Raw genomic sequence first — 17300 nt, forward strand, 5'->3', positions numbered from 1 at the left:
AATACAGTAGATTTATTTATTTATTTATTTAGTCCTTATAATTCTGCATGTATAGAGTATATACAAGGATACTGGACATGGTTAAGTCTTTACAACATAAAATACAGTTTGTATTGCATTCCTAGGTACTAGATATTTAAGCAATTTAGCAAAGAATCATATATACAGTAAACATTATACAGGTAATATGGTTAGGCAGATTATTGTAAATATTTACACCAATATGTAGAGTGCCTTTTTGGCATAACGGTGTTCTCACCTACTGTATTTACTCGAATCTAAGCCGCACTTTTTTTCCGGTTTTCGTAATCCAAAAAACCGCCTGCGGCTTAGAATCGAGTGCAAAGCAAGCGGAAGTTATGAAAAATGTTGGTACGTGCCACCACAACTAACTTCTGCCGTCAAATATATGTAGCGCTACACGGGCATGCTTTGTAGGCACAAAGATAAATACTGGCACCAAAACCTCTGCGTCAGTAAATAAATTAAAAAAAAAAGGTGGAAGACAAGCTTTTATTCTCCGCCCCGAGTTTCGACCACTGCATTCTCATACATTATCCAACGAAGTAAATATAAATTCCGTATTGTTCATCTTCGAATGTAGCAGAATTATAATGTACTATGAAAATCCGACTGGCAAGACTGTTTGGGATGTTTGTCAATATGGCCAACTCTACGTTCTGAATTTTTTCCTACCTGTGAGAAGTGATGGTTGCTAATAAGAACCTGATGAAAAGTGAATCACATACAGTATTCTCTTCACCATAAAAATGATACGAATATAAACATTTTGCCATGTATTCTTTCGTGTTTGCTGCTATCTCATTTAAATCCTGTTTGCCTAATAAACTACGAAACTAGAGTGAGACAACAGCAAACGCGGAAGAATATGCGTATCGTGTCATGTTTATATTCGTATTATTCTTATGCCTAATAGTGATACAGTCAGAAATGAAGCACGGCAAGATCCAAGATGACTCTAAATTCTGTGCAGAATTTGATGTACTAAAGAAGCGGCCGCAAAGATTTTCAAACGGAGAAAAATTTTCGCCTAACTCTCGTTCAGAACATGTTCCTATCATACGCAATCTATTATTTGGTTCTTGTTGATCATTATCAAAGAAAGCAGCAGTGTAAGTAACGTCTCTTGTCATTGTTTCTCTAATGAGATGATTCCCCCCCCCCCCCCCCCCCCCCCCCCCCTCTCTCTCTCTTTTTTTTTTTTTTTTTTTTATTGTACGCGGCGGTAGCGCGCACAAAAGCAAGCCATGCCGCGAGCCGCAACAGGCCGTAAACACGCACTATCAGAGTGCGACAAACAATGCATGACACAGTGCAGTAATGCATTTTCAGCTTAAGAGTGACGCAAACACCTATAACAAAGAAAACGGCACTTATCAGATCAAAGCAAAATAAGCAATCGATTCAAACCAGACGAAGCACGTGAAAAAGGAAGGGTACCCGTATAAATACGGACGGAGCGCCTGACGCATAGCAATGGCTACGTGGTAAAGCTCAACTGCTAAGGTTACGACTCGAACCAAACTACTGTAGCTGTATCGTCATTCATTCGACCTAAATTGTGTCTCATATTACAATGAACCAGCTTTGTATCGATTTGGAGGTGCGGCCTAAAACTTTTCTCTCCCCTTGAATTTCGAGTCTCAAATTTCAGGTGCGGCTTCGATTCGCGAATTTTTTTTTCCTTTATTTCGAGTCTCATTTTTCAGGTGCGGCTTAGATTCGAGTGCGGCTTAGATTTGAGTAAATACGGTAATTCATATGAATATCAGATTTTTGTCTTGTATTGTATGCATGTACATCTTCATTTTTTAATAAGATATCTGGGTGTTTATAAATATATTGTTTTATGAAAACTAATGTTTCAAAATAAAAATGCAAAGAAGAGGAAGAATTGACTTTTTTTTTGAATATGGGTCTGCATGATTTCCTATTTTTTACCCCTTAAATAATTCTTAATATTCTCTTTTGTATCCTGAAAAGTTTAATATGTGTTGTTGCATTGCCTCAGGAGATTATGCCACATTTAATTACAGAATGCACATAGGAGTATTATACATTTAACGGGTTGTCTTTGCTGCAACAGCTTTTTAAGATCTTCATCATGTAGCAGGTCTTGCTTAGTTTTCTTCAATGTGTACCTCCCATTTGGTGTTGTTCTGGAGCCAGAGTCCCAGCAATTTTGTGCTGTCAACACTTTCCAATTACTCTGTCTCTTAGTTCTATTTGTATATTTGAGAGGTGCCTTCCTTTTAGATTCTAGAAGTTCAGTGCTGCTGTCTTTTCTTTGTTTATAATTACCTCGTTATAGCTGAACCACCATTCATTGTTAGGATAGCAGAGTCTTTTAGTTTTACTTCTGTTTTTCCACTAATAAGGAAGCTTGTATCATCTGGAGGTTGGAGGGTAGTTTGGCAGTACTTGTAGTATATAACATAATTGACATAGAGGAGAAAGAGAATGGATCCTAATAGTGATCCTTGAGGGACTCCGTACTTCACATTTTCATATCCTGAATAGTAGTGGCTGATTTTGTTGTGGTCAGTATATTGCACTCCAACCACCTGTTTGCATTCACATAGGTATGCCCTAAGCCACTCATTGGATATACCTCTAATTCCTCATTAGTCAAGCTTCTGCAGTAGGGTAATATGGTTAACAATGTCAAAAGCTTTGGATAAATCAAGACATATGCCTGTCACAAAGTCACTCTCATCCAGTTTAGGATAGATTTCATGAAGAAATTCAAATATTGCACTATCAGTTGAAGAGCCTTTCCTGAAACCATGCTGTGAGGGAGAGAGAATTTTATGTTTATTTCATAAATCAGACTATCTCTTATAAAAAAAAAATTCTAACATTTTTGAAAATACAGGCAGTAGTACTATTGGCCTATAATTTGAAACGTCTTCTAGATCTTTTGAGCAGTGGTTTCAGTTTTGTTATTTTTATGCATTCCAGTGAGTTGTTGCACAAGTATGTCAAGGTTTCAGCTAAGACAGCATTTTTTAATAATCATGTCTGGTATTCCATCAGTTCCATATGGGTACCCTGTTACCAAGGTTTTTATAACTGATAAAATTTCTTCTGTACTTGTGGGTGAAAGGAACAATAATATAGACACATTTCTTATGCTGTTGATGATGGAGGTGATATTTTGTTGTGTTCTTCCAGTCCATTCACTAACTGTTCATTTATGTTTGGAAAATACCTCTTGAATTTATTATTTTTATTGGTCAAGAAATCATTAGTCCTTCATAACATAAAGTTATATTCTTATATTGTTTTGTTTCACTTGCTGTTTGATTTTTGATAACTTCCCATATAGCTTTGGATTTGTTTTTTTGAATTTTCAATGTATTTGTTATTTGCCATTTTTTAGCTTTCCTTATGACATTTTTGAAGATCCTATTGCAATATTTCAGGTATAAATGAAATTCATGAGGCATGTTCTGTGTCTTTGCTATATTGTGTAATCTTCTCTTCTCTGCACAAGAGATTCTAATACCTGTTGTAATCCAGTTGTTCTTTTTGAAGTTAAGTTGGCATATTTGTTTTTTTTTAATGGAAATGCAGCTTCAAAGTAGGACATAAAGATTTCCATGGATTTTTCAAACTTTTTGTTGGTATTTTTACAAGCATATACTTCATACCATGTTTCTTTACTTAATCTCTGTATGGGCATTGGAGAAGCTCAAGCTTGTGTTTAATGACCTGAATGATGTCAGCGATGGCGTGCAGTAGGTTACTCACAGCCGTCATGACTATAACGTATCTCTGTGAATCATGGCAGTTAACATACCTACAAGAACACAATTTCTTATTCCTCGTCACCAGTTATGTAGGAACACTGCTGTCTATGTGTAAAACTCATACAGGAACATTAAGATAATGTTCATTTTATTAGCCAATATCACCATGTAGTAGTAGTAGTAGTAGTAGTAGTAGTTTATTCATCCAGAGATTATTTCATCAAAAATACATGCAAAAATATATGCATGCTTAATAGAACAGGAAGCTCTAAGAACATGAGAAGTTAAAGAAAAACTACATGACACTCATCAATTACTCAATTATGTCACTCCCACAAGTACATTATAGGAGGGTGTGGGTGATAATGGTGCAGGATGGTGAATGTAACTTAGGACAGGATTGCAACAGGGATTTAATTTACTGTTTTAACAAGTAAGCATTTTACTTAATGGTCCAATATGAACCCAATGAAGAATATAAAACTTATACTTCTTTTCTTACTCTTTTCCTTTTCTACTAAAGAAGTATGACAAACACACAAAAGGCACTGAAGCTACACTCCTGGAAATTGAAATAAGAACACCATGAATTCATTGTCCCAGGAAGGGGAAACTTTATTGACACATTCCTGGGGTCAGATACATCACATGATCACACTGACAGAACCACAGGCACATAGACACAGGCAACAGAGCATGCACAATGTCGGCACTAGTACAGTGTATATCCACCTTTCGCAGCAATGCAGGCTGCTATTCTCCCATGGAGACGATCATAGAGATGCTGGATGTAGTCCTGTGGAACGGCTTGCCATGCCATTTCCACCTGGCGCCTCAGTTGGACCAGCGTTCGTGCTGGACGTGCAGACCGCGTGAGACGACGCTTCATCCAGTCCCAAACATGCTCAATGGGGGACAGATCCGGAGATCTTGCTGGCCAGGATAGTTGACTTACACCTTCTAGAGCACGTTGGGTGGCATGGGATACATGCGGACGTGCATTGTCCTGTTGGAACAGCAAGTTCCCTTGCCGGTCTAGGAATGGTACAACGATGGGTTCGATGACGGTTTGGATGTACCGTGCACTATTCAGTGTCCCCTCGACGATCACCAGTGGTGTACGGCCAGTGTAGGAGATCGCTCCCCACACCATGATGCCGGTTGTTGGCCCTGTGTGCCTCGGTCATATGCAGTCCTGATTGTGGCGCTCACCTGCACGGCGCCAAACACGCATACGACCATCATTGGCACCAAGGCAGAAGCGACTCTCATCACTGAAGACGACACGTCTCCATTCGTTCCTCCATTCACGCCTGTCGCGACACCACTGGAGGCGGGCTGCACGATGTTGGGGCGTGAGCGGAAGACGGGCTAACGGTGTGCGGGACCGTAGCCCAGCTTCATGGAGACGGTTGCGAATGGTCCTCGCCGATACCCCAGGAGCAACAGTGTCCCTAATTTGCTGGGAAGTGGCGGTGCGGTCCCCTACGGCACTGCGTAGGATCCTACGGTCTTGGCGTGCATCCGTGCGTCGCTGCGGTCCAGTCCCAGGTCGACGGGCACGTGCACCTTCCGCCGACCACGTGTTGAGCAATTCGGCGGTACGTCCACCCGGCCTCCCGCATGCTCACTATACGAACTCGCTCAAAGTCCGTCAACTGCACATACGGTTCACGTCCACGCTGTCGCGGCATGCTACCAGTGTTAAAGACTGCGATGGAGCTCCGTATGCCACGGCAAACTGGCTGACACTGACGGCGGCGGTGCACAAATGCTGCGCAGCTAGCGCCATTCGACGGCCAACACCGCGGTTCCTGGTGTGTCCGCTGTGCCGTGCGTGTGATCATTGCTTGTACAGCCCTCTCGCAGTGTCCGGAGCAAGTATGGTGGGTCTGACACACCGGTGTCAATGTGTTCTTTTTTCCATTTCCAGGAGTGTATTATTTACTACTTGGAAGTTCATTCTGGGAAACTATTCAGTTGCTGATTATAATGGAGAGCTACATCAAACCAGTCTTTGGGCTGAGAATGACAATTGCACAATTGCAGCAACAATGACAGTGTTCAGTTACTAGATGAGTATTACTTATGTTCATTTGTAAAACTTTCTTTTGAATGGTATGAGGTTAAACAATCCTAAACTAGAAAAGGAAATTGAGAAATATGTGGATATCATATTAATTAAATAGAGAGGAAAGAAATATTCATAAGCAAATTGCTTTCTATGCAAAAATTCACATCCAAGTAAAGCTCACACATCACTAGGATGCACTACATTGAATTAAAGCAGTCTGATGTTATATTGGTTAGAAGAATCAGATTTTCCTTCCACTTAAATAAAATTTCATCTTTCTTCATCACATTCAAAAAATTTGCATCTATTTTTCCTTAATTTTGGGTAGTTGTAAGACATATTATTTTTCTTTGCAAATATCATGAACATAATTCTTAATATTCACAATGAAAGTCAAGAACATTTTTTTCTGAACATTAACTATTTTAAAGTGTTTGGTAACACTTTTTAAGATTTATTTTAGAACCCTCATCCAGGTTTCAAATGTTGCTATATACTGTTTCAATTGTAAATGTTAGTGAATGTACGAGATATTTCATATTAATTGCTTACGAATAAAGTTAAGAGATTCATCTTAAAAAATGACATTTTTCTTCTTCTTCTCTCTAGATGGGCTTTAATGCTGAACACAGTGGGTGAGTAAAACTATACACATAATCTTTTGTCTATATCTTTAGTGTCAGGTATTTGGAATTGCTTGTGGCTTGCATTCATGATTTGGAATTGGAAGAATGGCTAACTGAAACCAAATTTGATTACTTCAACACCATATTTTATATAAGGCAGTAATAGGTGACAATGTAAGGAAAAGGATAGATTCCTACTCACTAAAAGATAACACACTGAGTTGCAGCCGGGCACAACAAAAAGGCTTTTACATATTTAGCTTTCGGCCAAAGGAAAACACACTCACATTCACTCACATACGCAAGCACACTTCACGCACCTCTCTCTCTCTCTCTCTCTCTCTCTCACACACACACACACACACACACACACACACACATGACCACTATTTCTGGCAGCTTGGACCAGAATTCTGGGACTTTGTTCACTTTTAATGATTTCAGATGCTTTTCAACACCACTGACACTGATAACCCTCATCTTTTCAGTGGTATGAGAATTAAATTGGGGCAAAACTGCTGGGTTTTCGTTTGTAAAGGAACATTTGTGAACAAAGTTGAGCATTTATGCTTTTGCTTTGCTGCCCTCAATTTCAGCTCCTGTCTCATCTATGAGTGACTGGTCACTAACTTTGGTGTCACTAACAGCCTTTACATATGATCATAATTTCTTTTGGTTTTGTGAAAACTCTTTCAACAATATTCTGCTATGATAGTCACTGAAAGCTTAACAAATTACTTTTCTGACAGCCAAATGTGTTTCATTCAATATCTCTCTACCTACAGCTCTCTAGTTTGTTTTTCATCTGTTGTGCAGTAGTCTCTGTTTATTTAGGAGTTTCTTTAAACTGTTTCTGAAATCTTGTTATCTATTTGAGAATATTTTTTTGAAATCTTATTATCAGTTTTTGCAAAGGTCATCAGACATTTGACTTCTTAGTCTATGTTCTGTTTCTGACGTCAATTTTCTCATTTTTTTGAACTTTTGCTCTAGCATGCTATCCTTCTGTTACAAAAAAGCTGCCCACACCTTGACTTAGTCTTGAACAATAAATCAAAAAATAAATGTATTATATAAGTGTGTGGTACTTACTTTGTCACATGTAAATACACAAACACAATCCTATCTTCAAAATAGGTCACCCTGTTCTCAGTGTTGTCAACATTTTCGAAAACAACCTTCATGATTTGATCAACTCATATATTCCTAAATTATTTTACAAAAAATAGTAAAATCCATTATTTTCTCCAAAAAATGTATTGTGGTCATGGCACCAGTTGTGACCTTCCCTTGAAGTCTTGGTGGTAGAATTTAGATATGCTATCACACCTGATGTGAGTTTGCCACTACAGACTCCTTTTTCACCCAAGAAAATGAGGTTGTGTTAAATGCTTAGCTTGGGTGTTGATGATGTTGTTGAAGTTGGAACTGTGTAGGTATTTTCTTATTTTATTTTATTTCTTTATTGGCTTTTGGTATGTGCCCATACCACCATCTCAATAGGAAATATCAGTTGTGATGATATGAACATGAGGACAACACAACACCCAGTTCCTGAGTGGAGAAAATCTCTGACCTGGCCAGGAATCAAACATGGGCTCCTTTGGTTAGCAGTCCACTGCACTGACTACTTGGCTACTGAGGTGGATGAAACTGCATAGTTAGTATCTCCAGATTTGTAGTCACAGCTTTACAGAAATTTGCATAATGGATTTTGTGATCTTAATTGCACCTCATTAAGAAAAGTGTGCTAGTTTCACTAGACTTCAAGGTTTATTTGTTGCTGTGACTGCTTGTCCTTTCATATATAAAACACATTAAAGTTTCAACATGGGTGTTAACACTATATGCCATTTTAACATATATAGAAATTACAAATTACATCTTTCTCATAAGCAACCTGATGAGGGACTCATTTCTCCATTTTTAGATTCCAAACATGACACATCCCTTCAAAGCCAACACAATATTTACATACTGAGTGATTCAGGAGGAATGTCACATAATTTTTGAGGTTATTCTGCATGTAAAAATAAACTGAGAAAGTCCTATGAACATGTGTCTGATCGTTGATCATTATGGAACTGGAGCAGTTTGAAGACTACACACATCCATGAATGAATATGAAGAAAAATATGAATTTTACTTACCAAAATTCTGTGCAGGCAGTGTGATAGGTAAAATACTGGTGGGATAGATGACTGATCCACCCTATAAGATGTGTGGGTGTTCTCCAACAGATGGCAGCACTGCAATGTTGCACTGAATCAATAGCAGGAAGTGTACCTATTGTGCAATCATGGGGTGGATGAATGAACAGTTGTGACACCTTGTGCATGTCATGCTTGAGTGTTGTTTAATTGAGCAAGACCAATGTGTAATGGCAGTGCCCATGTGACTGTGACAGAATACCAGAGAGAAGTCTGGAACAGTGGTGGACCCATTAACTGGCATGCCAGACCACCTGACCTAATCCTACCAGACTTCTGTTTATGGGGGCTGGTTAAAGGGGTAGGTGTACAAACAAAAGGTGAACACATGAAGAACTTGTCACAAGTGCTGTTGCCTGCACTAAAACCCACCAAGATGATGTTCGATGAGGAACAGTACACACCCTCAAAAATGCACTGACAAGTGCATCAAGATGGGTGAGGGACTTTTTGACCCTCTTGTGGGATGGATCAGTCACCTGTCCCACCATTATTCTGTTCATCACAGTGCCTACACATCATTTTGGTAAGTAATAGTCACACTTGTGTTCATAATGGTTCATGGATGTTTACAGTCTTCAACCTGCTCCTGTTCCATAATGATAAAAAATCAGACATGTGTTCATAGGACTTTTTTGGTTTGTTTCCATGTCAAATCACCACAAAAATGATGTCCTTCTGAATCACCCTGTATGTACATTTATATGCAAGTCACTGATAACTACTCAAATTTAGGTTAAATATTAAATAGATGTTGGTAATTGTAATACAATATCTCCATTTCTTCACAGTGGTCACAATCTGTATAAATACAATTTAGCATTTCCATTTTCAGCAGTGCCAGGATAGGTTGTGTTGTTGGTGGTTCTTATGGATACACATAGAAACAAAATTACAGTTTAATGTTGTCTGTTTCCTGAACATGACTTTTTAAGTCTTAAATGTTGTTTTGGTGTACAAAAATGGAAACATAACATTAGTAACAGTATTTGTGTAAATTAAGCATGTTTTCAGAATTCCAATTTGAGAAGGAATTTATGTAATTAATTCTTGAATTTTATCCTAACTCAACAGTTTTGACATTATCTAAACTGTATTTTGTTTACTCTGACCTCTGCACTTTTCACTATGATATAAGTTATTGAAAGGTAATAACTTCCTGGCAGAACCTACTTAGGAGGGATGTCATCACCAAAAGAAACAAAACTAGCATTTTATGAGTCAGAGTATAGAATGTTAGTAGTTGTAGTAGTAGTAGTAGTTGTTGTTGTTGTGGTCTTCAGTCCTGAGACTGGTTTGATGCAGCTCTCCATGCTACTCTATCCTGTGCAAGCTTCTTCATCTCCCAGTACCCACTGTATTTACTCGAATATAAGCCGCACTCGAATCTAAGCCGCACCTGAAAAATGAGACTCGAAATAAAGGAAAAAAAAAATTTCCCGAATCTAAGCCGCACCTGAAATTTGAAACTCTAAATTCAAAGGGAGAGGAAAGTTTTAGGCCGCACCTCCAAATTGAAACAAAGTTGGTCCATTGTAATATGAAACACAATTTAGGTCGAATGAATGACGATACAGCCACAGTAGTTTGGTTCGAGTCGTAAGCTTAGCAGTTAAGCTTTACCAGGTAGCCATTACTATGCGTCAGGCGCTCCGTCCGTATTTATACCGGTACCCTTCCTTTTTCACGCGCTTCATCTGGTTTGAATCGATTGCTTATATTGCTTTGATCTGATAATTGTCGTTTTCTTTGTTGTAGGTGTTTACGTCACTCTAAGCTGAAAATGCATTACTGTACTGTGTCATGCATTGTTTGTCGCATTCTGATAGTGCGTGTTTATGGCCTGTCGCCGCTCGTGGCATGGCTTGCTTTTGTGCGCGCTACCACGCTTACAATTAAGAAAAAGAAGAAGAAGAAGTGAGGAATCATCTCATTAGTGAAACAATGGCAAGAGACTGCTATTTGTTGTTACTTACAGTGCTGCTTTCTTTGATAATGATCAACAAGAACCAAAAATAGTAGACTGCATAAGTTAGAACATGTTCTGAACGAGAGTTAGGCGAAAATTTTTCTGCGTTTGAAAATCTTTGTGGCCGCTTCTTTAGTACATCAAATTCTGCACAGAAATTAGTCATCTGAGATTTAAAAATCTAGTCAGTTGCCGTGCTTCATTCCTGACTGTATCACTATTAGGCATAAGAATAATACGAATATAAGCATGACACGATACGTATATTCTTCCGCGTTTGCTGTTGTCTCACTCTAGTTTCGTAGTTTATTACGCAGACATGATTTAAATCAGATAGCAGCAAACACGAAAGAATACATGGCAAAATGTTTATATTCATATTATTCTTATGGTGAAGAGAATACTGCATGTGATTCACATTTCTTCAGGTTCCTGTTAGCAACCGTCTCTTCTCACAGGTAGGAAAAAATTCACAACATAGAGTTGGCCATATTGACAAACATCCCAGTCTTGCCAGTCGGATTTTCGTAGTACATTGAAATTCTGCTACATTCGAAGATGAACAATACGGAATTTGTATTTACTTCGTTGGATAATGTATGAAAATGCAGTGGTCGAAACTCGGGGCGGAGAAAAAAAGCTCGTCTTCCACCTTTTTTTTGTTAAAATTTATTAACTGACGCAGAGGTTTTGGCACCAGTATTTATCTTTGTGCTTACAAAGCATGCCTGTGTAGCGCTACATATATTCGACGGCAGAAGTTAGTTGTGGTGGCACCTACCAACATTTTTCAGAACTTCCGTTTGCTTTGCACTCGATTCTAAGCCGCAGGCGGTTTTTTGGATTACGAAAACCAGAAATAAAGTGCGGCTTAGATTCGAGTAAATACGGTACTGCAACCTACATCCTTCTGAATCTGCTTAGTGTATTCATCTCTTGGTCTCCCCCTACGATTTTACCCTCCATGCTGCCCTCCAATACTAAATTGGTGATCCCTTGATGCCTCAGAACATGTCCTACCAACCGATCCCTTCTTCTGGTCAAGTTGTGCCACAAACTTCTCTTCTCCCCAATCATATTCAATACTTCCTCATTAGTTATGTGATCTACCCATCTAATCTTCAGCATTCTTCTGTAGCACCACATTTCAAAAGCTTCTATTCTCTTTACCGTCCATGTTTCACTTCCATACATGGCTACACTCCATACAAATACTTTCAGAAATGACTTCCTGACACTTAAATCTATACTCGATGTGGATTTAGAATGTTAGTAGAGACCTTAATTGGGCAGGTAGGTTATAAAAGTTAAAAAGGGAAGGGATAACTTGAAGTTATATATAGTTGGAATTAGTTAAGTTCAGTGGCTGGAGAAGCAGGACTTATTGTCAGGTGAATACAAGGTTACAAATACAACATCATATTGAAGTAGTGCAGGAGTAGGTTCAATAATGAATAAGAAAATAGGCATATGCCTAAGCTACTATGAACAACATAGTGAATGCATTGTTGTTGGCACTATAGACACTAAGCCCACATGTACCACAGTAGTACAAGTTTATATGCCAACTATGTCCACAGATGATGAGGAGGCTGAAGAAATATATGATAAGATAAAAGAAATTATTCAGATAGTTAAGGAAGACAAAATTTATTTATGATGGGGAATGAAGGATAATAGGAGAAGGAAGAGAAGAAAAACTAGTAGATGAATATAGACCAGTGGAAAGGAATGGAAGAGGAAGCCACCTGGTACAATTTTGAACAGAGCATAATTTAATCACTGCTAACACTTGATTTATGAATTGTGAAAGAAGGTTGTATAAGTAGAAGAGACCTGGAACACTGGAGATTTCAGATTTATTATATAATGGTAAGACAGAGATTTTGGAACAAGATTTTAAACTGTAAGACATTTCTAAGGGCAGATATGGACTCTGACTGCAATTTATTGTTTATGAACTATAGATTAAAACTAAAGAAATTGCAGAAAGGTAGGAAATTAGTTGGATGGGATCTCGACAAGTTGAAAGAACCAGAGGTTGTTGAGTTTCAGAGGGAGAATTAGGCAGTGATTGTCTAGAACAGGGGAAAGGAATACTATAGAAGATGAATGGGTGGATTTGAGAAATGAAATAGTGAAGGCAACAGTAGGTACAAAGACAACACGTAGTAGAAATCCTTGAATATCACAGAAGATATTGAATTTAACTGCTGAAAGGATAGTATGTAAAAATGTAACAGATGAAGCAGACAAAAGAGAATACAAATGTCAAATGAGACTGACAGGAAGTGAAAAATAGCTAAGCAGGAATGGCTAGATGACAAATCTAAGGATATATAAGCATATTTTGCTAGTGGAAAGATAGATACTGCCTACAGAAAAATTAAAGATGCCTTCAGTTGTATGAATATAAAGAGCTCAGCTTGAAAACCGGTACTTAGCAAAGATAGAAAAGCAGAAAGTTGGAAGGGATATTTCTAAGGTAGATGAACTTGAAGGCAAGAGGGAAGAGGACATAGATGAAGATGAGTGGGAGATATGATACTGTGAGAAGAATTTCACAGGGCAGTGAAAGACGTAAGTCAAAACAAGGCCCCTGGAGTTGATGTTGTTTCCTCAGGGCTACTGGTATCTGTGGGAGAACCAGCCAAAACAAAAGTACTTCACCTGGTGTGCAAGATGTATGAGACAGACAAAATACTCTCAGCTTCCAGAATAATGTAATAATTTCAATTCCAAAGAAGGCAGATGCTGACAGATGCAAATATTACCAAAATATCAGTTTAATAAGTCACCATTGCAAAATATTGACATTAATTATTTACTGAATGGAAAAACTGGTAGACACTGACCTCAGAGAAAATCATTTTGCTATCCGGAGATATGTAGACACCTATGAGGCAATACTGACCCAGTGACTTCTATTAGAAGACAGATTAAAGAAAGGCAAGCCCACATTTATAGCGTTTGTACACTTAGTGAAAGCTTTTGACAATGTCAACTGGAATTCACTATTTGAAATTCTGAAGATAGCAGTGGTAAAATAAAGGGAGTGAAAGATTATATACAATTTGTACAGAAACCATACAGCAGTTATAAGAGTCGAGGGGCATGAAAGAGAAGCAGTGGTTCAGAAGGGAGTGAGACAGGGTTTTAACCTATGCCCGATATTATTCAGTCTGTACATTGAGCATGCTGTAAAAGAAATAAAAGGAAAATTTGGAGCAGGAATTAAAGTTTATGGAGAAGAAATAAAAACTTTGTGGTTTGTTGGTGACATTGTAATTCTATCAGAGACAGCAAAGGACTTGGAAGAGCAGTTGGATGAAATGGACGGCATCTTGAAAGGAGAATATGAAATTAACAACAACAAAAGTAAAACAAAGGTAATTGAGTGTAGTCAAATTAAATCAGGTGATGCTAATGGAAATAGATTAGCAAACAAGACACTAAAAGTAGTATATGAGTTTTGTTGTTTGGGGAAAAAAAGAACTGATGATGCCCAAACTAGAGAGAATATAAAATGCAGACAGGCAATGGTAACAGAAGCGTTTGTGAAGAAGAGAAATTTGTTAACATTGGGTATAGATTTAAGTGCTAGGAAGTCTTTTCTGAAGGTATTTGTCAGGAGTGGAAACCTGTATGGAAACAGTCTAGACAAGAAGAGTGTAGAGAGTTTTGAAATGTGGTGCAATTGAATAATGCTGAAAATTAGATGGATAGGCCACGTAACTAATGAGGAGGAACTGAGTAGAATTGGGGAGACAAGAAATCTGCAGAATTACTTGACTAAAAGAAGGGATCAATTGATAGGACACATTGTGAGATGTCAACGGATCACCACTTCAGTACTGCAGGAAAGTGTGGTGGGTAAAAATTATAGAGGAAGACCAAGAAAGAAGGATGTAGACTCCTGTAGCTATTCAGAGATGAAAAGGCTCGCACAGGATACAGTAGCGTGGAGAGCTGCATCAGACCAATCATGAGACTAAAGACCACAACAACAATATTGTTTTTTAAAATATGCAAGTTTTGGAGCTAAGTGTTTCATCAGATTATGTATGACCTAGTGTTCTTTAATAATTGGGTTGACTTTTTAGTTTTTAATCCACATGTACATCTATATTTACATTTACACTCTCCCAAGTACTGTGAAGTGCATGGCAGAGAAAAGATATGTCATTGTTGAAGATAATCAAATATTAGTCACAATTAAATTGATTCCAAAGTTATTGTGTATTGATTTGTGGATGGTCCAAAAAAAGGTTGTAATTGCTGTTCATTAGAAACTTTTCCCTCCTTTATTGGTTGCAGGAATATAAGTTGAACATTATTAAGTTCTGTAATATTGATATCAAAGATCTATATGTTTATCTAACTATTGGTTTATTTCCCAATATTGAGAGTAGAAAACATTATTTTAGTGCCTGATCATGGCAACATAGTATTGTAGTATGCAATACACAGAAAAACAATATTGTAGTCTCTGATACACAGTAAAGTAGTATTCTGGTATCTGAAACAGCCTAAAACAGTATTGTAGTATCCACTACATGATTAATTTGTATCACTAGGCAGGGAGTTTTTATAAAGTCTGATTTTAAGGTTTCAAATGCTACCTGGAAGGCAGCTGTCCAAAGCAATCTGAGATGCCTGTGGTATGAATTTGGAGTAGTAATTTACTTTCCCTAAGAATACTTACAGTTCCTTTAGATTTGTTGGTGTGACAGTTCTAAGCTCCTACTGCCAAGTTAGGGGCTTAAGTATTCCACATGAGGTTGGGAGAATCATTGTTTACCCAACTTTCACTCTATAGCATTCTGCTGGAGCTTGAGGAGAAGCAGATGCAGGTTGTGTACATATTTAGTTTCTGTTCGGCATGTGACAGTTGTATCATCCAAGGAATTGCCACAACTGGAGTTGCTGAAGATAAGTTGTTTGAGGTAATGCTGGAAAATTGCTAGGCAGCTAGCAGTACTGAAATGCAATTGATAGTAGCAACACAAACCAAATGTCATGTTAACTACCACATATGAATGGGCTATTTGCCAAGTGGAAATGGGAAATATGCTTCACCAAGATTGAGCTTGGAGAAGAAATGGCCACCTCTGAATTAGGTCAGAAGGGCTTTTGGGCCAGGAATTCTGTATTAATCAACCACAGGTTGAGCATTCATAAGGATCTGTAGTAGCAGCAGCAGAGGTGAAGTTGCTGTTAGGTTTCTTTATTATGACTGGAGGCATAGCCCCTTGGCTGAATTTCACCAGTATCAGAATGTGTAGACACTTGAGATGATCATGTTCTTGTTTGAGGGGATTGTGGAAAGTGACTGATTAGGGCAAGCATAGTAGCTGTTAGGCTAGTCACAGATCTCAGCTTGATATGTGCTGTACACTTTTTGGCACAACCAAGTCTGACATCAAGGGGAGAATAATACTCATCACTCAGTCCACAACTCATGGTTTAGTGGTTAGCATTGCTGCCTCTAGATGATGGGGTTCCCAATTTGATATCCCAGCTGGGTAGGAGATTTTCTTCACTCAAGGGCTGGGTATTTGTGTTGTTCTAATAATTTCATCTCATCTCTTCATCACAGTCCTGAAAGTCACCAAAGTGGCATCAAATAGAAAGACTTGCACCAAGTGGCCAAACAACCCCAGATGAGTTTGTTGGCCAATAATGCCATATGATCATTTAGTTTTATTTATCACACAGTGCCTCTAAACTGTCCAAGGTAAATAACTGTGAAAAATTATTTACTTTGTCAATGATCTGAAAGCTGAAGCCTTGAATGGCATCCAAGCCAAAAAAAAGTTCTGCACTTGGACAGAAGTGACAACTAAGAAGGAGAGATGGCATGAGAGCTTTTTGTACATTATGTCCAATTCACTGACATCCAGAAGCAGAATATTTTCTATAAGAACAGGGCCACTGCACAAAAAGCTCGATTGGAGGTGCACCTAGCTTTTTGTGTGTAGGATTAGTGATTGAAGAGACAGTGGCACTCATATTGAGCTGATATTGAATAGGAGTTCTGTTAATGGGAAGCTGAAGGATTTATGGTCAGGTCTTTCTGTGATCATCTTGAAGGGATTAAACAACTTGTTGACATGTTTACAAGAGTTTGCTGATCATTGTAGTGGAAAGTGGGGCTGTGTGGGCCTCCAAGGTATGCTACAACAAACATCAGCTGTATTCAGAATGAGATTTTCACTCTGCAGAGGAGTGTGCGCTGATATGAAACTTCCTGGCAGATTAAAACTGTGTGTCGAACCGAGACTCAAGCTCAGGACCTTTGCCTTTTGCGGGCAAGTGCTCTACCCTCTGAGCTACCCAAGCATGACTCATGCCACATCCTCATAGCTTTACTTCTGCCAGCACCTCATCTCCTACGTTCCAAACTTCACAGTAGCTCTCCTGGAGAGTTGTCTGGGACTGCAGTCATGTGTGCAAGTTGTGTGTGTGTGTGTGTGTGTGTGTGTGTGTGTGTGTGTGTTTGTCTATTTTTGACTATGGCTTTATTGGCTGAAAGCTTTATGTGTGACAGTCTTTTTATTGTGCCTATCTGCAACTCAACATTATACGGTGAGTATCAACTTTCCTTTTCATAATATTGTTACATTCCATCCTAGATTTTCCAATGTT

General features: G+C 38.4%; 1 protein-coding gene across 1 annotated transcript in view; it reads left to right on the plus strand.

Moving 5' to 3' along the window:
- The window catches only part of LOC126098652 (carnitine O-palmitoyltransferase 1, liver isoform-like), a 201462-nt gene that overhangs the window by 151957 nt on the left and 32205 nt on the right, over positions 1-17300 (plus strand). The window contains exon 10 of the mRNA XM_049910601.1: positions 6457-6482. Within this exon, the coding sequence (XP_049766558.1) occupies positions 6457-6482 (26 nt within the window). The remainder of the gene's footprint in view (positions 1-6456; positions 6483-17300) is intronic.

This window comes from Schistocerca cancellata, chromosome 1 (assembly GCF_023864275.1).
Source record: "Schistocerca cancellata isolate TAMUIC-IGC-003103 chromosome 1, iqSchCanc2.1, whole genome shotgun sequence".
NCBI classification, from domain to species: domain Eukaryota; kingdom Metazoa; phylum Arthropoda; class Insecta; order Orthoptera; family Acrididae; genus Schistocerca; species Schistocerca cancellata.